The 7,329-nt window shown below is 41.6% G+C and overlaps 1 protein-coding gene across 1 annotated transcript; it reads left to right on the top strand.

Moving 5' to 3' along the window:
* Positions 1-7,329, top strand: LOC132780561 (cytochrome P450 2G1-like). The gene is made up of 9 exons (XM_067461925.1): positions 1-194; positions 1,047-1,209; positions 1,287-1,436; positions 1,618-1,778; positions 2,048-2,224; positions 2,313-2,454; positions 3,776-3,963; positions 5,474-5,615; positions 6,974-7,329. The coding sequence occupies exons 1-9, from the start codon at positions 15-17 to the stop codon at positions 7,153-7,155; spliced, it is 1,485 nt and encodes a 494-aa protein (XP_067318026.1). The 5' UTR covers positions 1-14; the 3' UTR covers positions 7,156-7,329.

Here is a 7,329-nt window from a genome sequence, read left to right as displayed (position 1 = left end):
TGACAATCTGCACCATGGAATGGGCTGGTGTGGTCACCCTCCTCCTTGTTATCTGTGTTTCTTGCCATTTACTTATATCTTCTAAGAGGAAACGACTGCAGAAGGGAAAGCTTCCTCCAGGACCCACTCCCCTGCCCCTGATCGGGAATTTCCTGCAGATCAAGTCAGGAGAAACCTTAAAATATCTTCTAAAGGTATAGACACTTTTGACGATTGAGAACTATGCTTTTTCTTTTTTTTAATTGTTTACTTTTTTTTTTGCCTTTTTTGTTCTTTGCATTATTATTATTTTTTGTAAAGAAATCTCTTCCCAAGGTAGGTGATTTTTCCCTGGAATTCAATTTGGGGATTTTGGATGTAGTAGAAAAACTAAGAAAATGAATAAGATTCACTGAGACATTTATCTATCTATCTATCTATCTATCTATCTATCTATCTATATCTATCGTGTTAGAAGCAAATTGAGAATACAGTTATAATGTATAGAAAAACTGCAAACAAAACTAAAAACTTGGCGTTATACTAAATGCCCTTTGACCAGAAGCTGTCCACTAGGAGTGACTCTGGTGTTGCTGTGAGAAGGTCCTACATTGTGCATGTGGCAGGGCTCAGGGTGCATTTTAGTAAGTTCAATGGTTTGCTCTTCACACTCGCATGTCGTGAACACAACTTTATAGTCCCATTACTTAAGGTTAGATGTGCATTGTGTGGTGCCAGAGTACAGTCTGTTGAGCACTTTCCAAGTCACCCAGACTTCTGTGTGCCCAGGGTGAAGTTTCTCATCTGGCATTCATCACTGATTGAGGCTCCAGGTTTTAAGCTGCCTTTTTTGGACTCTCGCTTGCTGAAGTGTTCCTGCAAGTGTCTCTGTAGATGTCAGGAAACTGTTTCTTGATTTAATTCATTGGCATGCTGGCTGATATCCAAACAGAAGATGGGTCGGAGATGTGAGTACATGAAATGTACTAATTGACCCCAAATTCATCCACTTCAAATGGCTAAACACAAAGATAGTGCCAGAGGTGAAACATTTATTTCTCCTACAGCTTTACGAAAAATATGGCCCTGTTTTCACGGTCTATTTGGGAACACGTCCAGTGCTGGTCTTGTGTGGACACCAAGCTGTGAAGGAGGCTCTAATAGACAAGGCAGAAGAGTTCAGTGGAAGGAGTACCAAGCCTACATTTGAGATGGCTGTTGAAGGATATGGTGAGGCACGAATGCAAGAATGGTTAAATCTCTTTCTTCTGCTTGTCCTATGATTTCTTTATTCTTTCTTTTCTCAGGGGTGGGTTTTTCCAATGGAGAACGCTGGAAGCAACTACGCCGATTTTCCATCACCGTTTTGAAGAATTTTGGAATGGGGAAAAAGTCTATTGAGAAACGAATCCAAGAGGAGGCCCAATTCCTGCTGGAGGAATTTCGTAAAATGAAGGGTAAGTGAGTTGCCAGGCAGGTTGACTCCATTCTCTTGAGTGAAAGTAGCTAAATCCTGAAAGGAGGAATACTGCTCCCTACATCTGACATTTAATGGATGTAGTGTACATCTTGGAACCAAAAGTACCTTCTGTAGACTGGATCTCTGTTATTTGTTTTTCTTTTGCTGCTGTGTTGCAGGAAAACCTTTAGACCCCACCGACCCTCTCAGGAATGCCGTCTCTAATATCATTTCCTCTATTGTATTTGGGGACCGTTTTGACTACGAGGATGAGGAATTCCAGGCCCTTATGAGGCTAATAAACGATTTCTACTGGGAAGCGAGCTCAACCTGGTCCCAGGTACCTGAATGTTACTCACTTCGTGATAATGTTCAGCTGGTTAAAAATCTTTTGGTCTTGAATCCTATCCTGATGTTCTTCACTTTTCATCTACTAGGCATTCATATCCAGTCCTGGAACCAGGTGCTCCTTTGATTTTTTTCTGATGTTTGATGCCCTCTTTGTTTCTAACTCCAGAATTTCTTCCAAAGGAAACTAAAGAAATACAACTGGTACTAGGATGAAATTTGGCAGGAAACCCACTAAACATGATTTCTCTTCTCATGCAGCTCTATGACATGTTTCCCACTTTTCTGAAGTACTTCCCAGGGCCCCACAACAGGGTCAATGACATTATGTCACATTTGTCTTGCTTCATTGCCAAGAGAGTGAAGAAGAACCAAGAGACCCTTGACTCTAACTTCCCACGTGACTTTATTGATTGCTACCTCATCCAGATGGAAAAGGTACCTTGCTGGTGCGTGAAGGTGGTGTGGACCTGCCAGTATTTTATCTTGGAATCATCACATGATTTCTTCATCTTCCTCCTTTCAGGAAAAAGGCAATCCACTTAGTGAATTTACTAATAAGAATTTGGAGGTGAGCATCTTTACTCTGTTTTTTGCTGGAACAGAGACCGTCAGTTCAACCCTGAGATATGGCTTCCTGTTTTTGATGAAATATCCCGAAGTGCAAGGTATTGTTGTTATTGTTGTACACAGGCCCGTAGCCACGATTTTGTTTCGGGGGGAGCTGAGTTTGATTCGGGGGGGGGAGGGGGCTGAGTCTGAGTGAAAGAGGGTCTGCCCTAGCAAACCTTTTGTATCGTTACCCCAATACCCCCATGCATATGTGATATCTTGAGCATGGTGATCAGATCATATGAATAAACATAACAGTTTAAATAATGTACCAGTAAGACCTTCTCGTGGACTACCATGAGAATTTCGGGGGGGGAGGGGGGCTGAAGCCCCACGAGCCCCCCCCCCCCCCCAGCTACATGCCTGGTTGTACAGTATCACCTCATTTGGCCTACACTGGCAGGTTTAATCTTTTATGGACTTGATTATCGTCCATAAATAATGGTTTATGGACCATTATTGGTTCTCTCTATGAATCTTTAGTTTCTCCAGGGCAACCTCAGATTTAAATTCTTCTGGAAATCTAATGCAGAATCATACTAGAAGACATTGAGATTCTTACAGAGAATGATTATTTGGGATTTTCTACATCCTCCAGAATAATTTGATGGTCAACTTCATGGTTAAATTTCACCCTATCTTCCACTTCTTCACACACATTTGAGTACAGTCAGCCCTCTGTCTCCACGTGTTGTGCATCTGGGAAGGGGGAAGCAAATTTTGGTTTGGCCACCTATGGAGTACTATAAGGATATATGAGCAAACAATGCTATAGCCTCCCCTCTCCTCAACATTTATTTGCCCACTTATAGTTGAGACACTATTTCATTACGTCATTGTCTATAGCAGTGATTCTCAACCTGAGGGTCCCCAGATGTTTTGGCCTTCAACTCTCAGAAATCCTAACAGCTGGTAAACTGGCTAGGATTCCTGGGAGTTTGAACCCAAAACACCTGGGGACCCACAGGTTGAGAACCACTGGTCTATAGTGAAACTTCAGTATCCACAGATGTTGATATCCATGCGGTATCTTGGAAATAAACCCCACAAGATACAGAGGGCCTACTAGACTTGAAAATGTTTAGCAGCCACAAGGAGGCATGCCAATAGTATGCTTGATCATTTCAGAAATAACAGGAAAATTTTAAAATGATGGAAGAGTGTATGAGGAATGAGGAAAACTAGCTCATGGTGTCTTCTCAAGCAGAAGAAACCACAATCAGGCCTTCCAGGCTGTTGCTTGTGATGTGGTGTTGGTCTTCCTACAATGAATATGCAGAGATTTCATGCCTCTCTTTAGCCTTGTTCATAGTAAAATCTCATTTCCCTTTGAGAGTCAGAAACCCAAGGAGTTAATGTTATTCATATACTTAACAGCAAAAGTGCACGAGGAAATAGATCGAGTGATTGGCCATAATCGCATCCCAAACAATGAAGACCAGAGGCAGATGCCATATACAGATGCTGTCATCCATGAAATACAGAGATTCTGCGATCTCGTACCTATGAATGTGGCCCACATGGTTACTTGTGACACTGAATTCAGAGGATACTTCATTCCTAAGGTACAGTAGTGGAGTACCCAGGAAAGATAAAGGGAGATTGGTTAACTTGAAACTGAGAGCGATAGTCAACTTCACACCTTCCAATGTTTTACGGGAGAAAAATGGGATACATGCAGCCCAAGCAACATCAGAGTGTGGCCAAGATGGCCAAATATGATTTGAGTTTGCAGCAATTGAAGTAAGCTGAGTGGGAGGACAATAGTGGAACTGGGGGATTTCAAAAGGAGAAAATGTGTAGATGACAGTGCCTTTGAAAAAAAGGGGGGAGATGTATAGCTCAGGTGCAGCAAGCCGTTTATCTGGTACACAGCTGGAGGAGATATCATTTATCATCCAGTCAAATATCAACTTGACTTGTCCATGGGCGAAACTTATAGATTAGCATATGGGTTAGCACAGGATGAGTACTTGTTTTTGAACCTGATCATCTGAAACTCAACTGTCACTAGGAAGAGCAATTGGGTTACTGGAAGTCAGAAACAGGAAATCCAACTGTCCAGTACATCTTGCAAAAAGGGGCATGACCGGCCATTGAGTATCTTACACAGTTTGTGGTTAATGTGTTTTGCTGAACCTTGAAGTAAGAGAGAGAAGGCAAGAATCCTTGCTCTCAGTGGAATATCCATTCCACTTTGGTTTAAGCCACCTTCAGGAATACCTGCTAATATTGTTTATTGTCCTATAGATTATTTAGGATGTTATATTAATGGTGTGCAATTTGCCAAAACCCTGTCCGGTTTTTGGCTGGCCCATTTATTGGGAAATTCCCGAAACTGGGAAGGGGGGGGGGGATACATCCGGCCCATTGGCAGCAATGGGGTAACTGGCAGGGCTCTTCTTTCCATTATCTTAATACTATCATAAAAATGTTGTTTATAAAATTTTTGAAAATTCCACAGAAATCCGTGGATAAGTAAAATGTTCTGAAATTTGGTGGTCTGAGAGTGGAAAATGTAGTGAGTTTCACCCCAATAGCTGTAAAAATGAGGGAGAGAGGAGCCCTTGAAGTTTCCTCAATTATAGTAATTATGTGCATGCACAATTACTACAACAAAATAGTAACAAAATTTCGTCACTCATGTTATAGTAATGAATTTTTCACTAACCAGACTTTAAATGCACTTTAGAAATGAAACACCATCACCCCCCAGTTTTGTAATGACTTTTGAACCGTTTTTTAATGGATCGCACATCCCTACAAGGTAGTCTGAAATGTTCCGTCATTTTCTCGTGGGCTACCTGAATAAGAGCATGCAGAGGTTGCCACGACCACAGTTGAAGCTTCTGCTGCGACTATCTTTGAATCTTTGTAGTTCAGATGCTCATGCTTTTTTTTGTAGGACTTAGGTTGTTTCCTTATCTATTCTAGTCATTTTAAAGTCTTTACATAGAACAACTAAATTGATCTTGTGGACTATGAGTGGATGAAAACATGCAATTTACGATGCGCTCTTCTAGGACTGAATTTTTGCTATTCCGAGCTCATAAATCTTTCTTTTCCCTTTCTCAGGGAATGGAAGTTTGCCCCGTGCTCAGCACTGTTTTACATGATCCCACAATGTTTAAAAACCCCAATTCTTTCAACCCAGAGAACTTCTTGGATGAGAACGGATGCTTCAAGAAGAATGATGCCTTTGTGCCTTTCTCCTCAGGTAGAGCTTTCTTAAACACACTAATGAGGAGAAGGATTGTATTCTTGCTTGTTAGCTGGTTTGTTCAATATATGTATAAGGGTTAGAGTTCTTATATTAGCATTTCAAGATTTTAAAGCATTAGTTACCCATTTCATCTGCCTCCTTGGGCAATCTCTACCTGAGCAATCCACACTGATTGCAGTAGGCCCATGCAATATTTTATTTATTTATTTATTTACTGTATTTGTATACTACCTTTCTCAGCCCATAGGCAACTCAAGGCGGTTAACAGGGTAAAATTCAATGTTTACAATATTATAAATAAAAGTAAACCATAACATTTAATAAAAACTAAACAAATCAATAAATATAAATTCATAGTGTCTCTGTGTTAAAAACGTTGTCCGGTCTCATTGTCGTCATTCCATTTTCCTATGTCTGTTACTCTGCATTTGGACACGGTTGTTCAAAAAGCCACGTCTTGACTTTTTTCCGGAATGTTAAAAGGGAGGTGGCTGATCTAATATCTATAGATATTATAGATACCGAGAAGGCTCTGTCTCTCGTCTCCACCAAACGTACTTGTGACGAAGGCGGCAATGAGAACTGGGCTTCCCCAGATGATCTTAGTGTCCTAGATGGTTCATAAGGGGAGATGCATTCGGATATGGAATTTGGGTGTTTAGGGTTTTATTGGCTAAAGCCAGCACTTTGAATTGTGCCCGGTAGCAAACCGGCAGCCAACGGAGCTGGTGCAACATAGGAGTTGTATGCTCCATGAGCGTCGCTCCTGTTAGCAATCTGGCTGCCGTTCATTGGACCATTTGAAGCTTCCGGATAATCTCCAAAGGCAATCCCACGTAGAGCATGTTGCAGTAGTCTATACGGGATGTAACCAGAGTGTGGATTACTGTTGTCAAGTCAGATTTCCCATAGTATGGGCGCAGCTGGCCCATACGTGTGATCCATTCCAGGATCTTCTTGTAATATGATTTTTTGAGGGTTTTATTTTGGAATTCTGATTGGCTTTCATGAAACGAATAATGTTCAGGACTTCTGGCTGAAGGGGTGGCTGGCAGCTTGGGGAACATTAGTGCTTTCCCTTTTTATGCAGAATGATCTCTCTATAAGTCATATAAAAATCCGTCATTCTGGCCTCCAAACTTGACATTGACTTATACATGAGGATGACTTGTACATGAGTGTATTTGATAGAAACAGGACAATGAGATGACTGGTTGGAAAGGAAAGTTCATAAAAAGCAGTAGACGCTAAGTACAAGGTAAAGGGAAGGGGTTGCATCTCATGAGTCATCTGATCAGAGAATTTGGGTGCATCTATCCTCACGTCCTGACAAATCCTTCCTTTTCTTTCAGGGAAACGGATTTGTCTGGGTGAATCAATGGCCCGCATGGAGCTTTTCCTCTTCTTCACCACCATCCTGCAGAATTTCCAGTTGAAGCCCCTTGTGCCCCCAGAAGACCTTGACCCAACCCCGCTGGAGACTGGCTTTATCAGTGTCCCACCCATTTATCAACTCTCCTTCATCCCACGCTGACTCCAAGATACCTTTTTTCTTCAGCTTGGGGCTGTTGTATCATCTGCATTCTCAAACTCTTTGGGAGATGGAAGGGCAATTAATCTGATCACTGACTCTACCACAGAGGGGAGCCAGCAAGAATGGTTTCCATATTTCAATCCAATATTAGCTCTTGTTGTATTGGGGTTCTAC

This window comes from Anolis sagrei, chromosome Y, assembly GCF_037176765.1.
Source record: "Anolis sagrei isolate rAnoSag1 chromosome Y, rAnoSag1.mat, whole genome shotgun sequence".
NCBI lineage: Eukaryota > Metazoa > Chordata > Lepidosauria > Squamata > Dactyloidae > Anolis > Anolis sagrei.
This window is presented reverse-complemented; position numbering and strand designations above follow the sequence as displayed.

Bases quoted from the DNA above. Each gene is read 5' to 3' on its own strand.
- LOC132780561 (XM_067461925.1), top strand. From the start codon at position 15: ATGGAATGGGCTGGTGTGGTCACCCTCCTCCTTGTTATCTGTGTTTCT. The intron at 195-1,046 runs GTATAGACACTT...TTTCTCCTACAG, and splicing joins CCTTAAAATATCTTCTAAAG to CTTTACGAAAAATATGGCCC. The intron at 3,964-5,473 runs GTACAGTAGTGG...TCCCTTTCTCAG, and splicing joins GAGGATACTTCATTCCTAAG to GGAATGGAAGTTTGCCCCGT.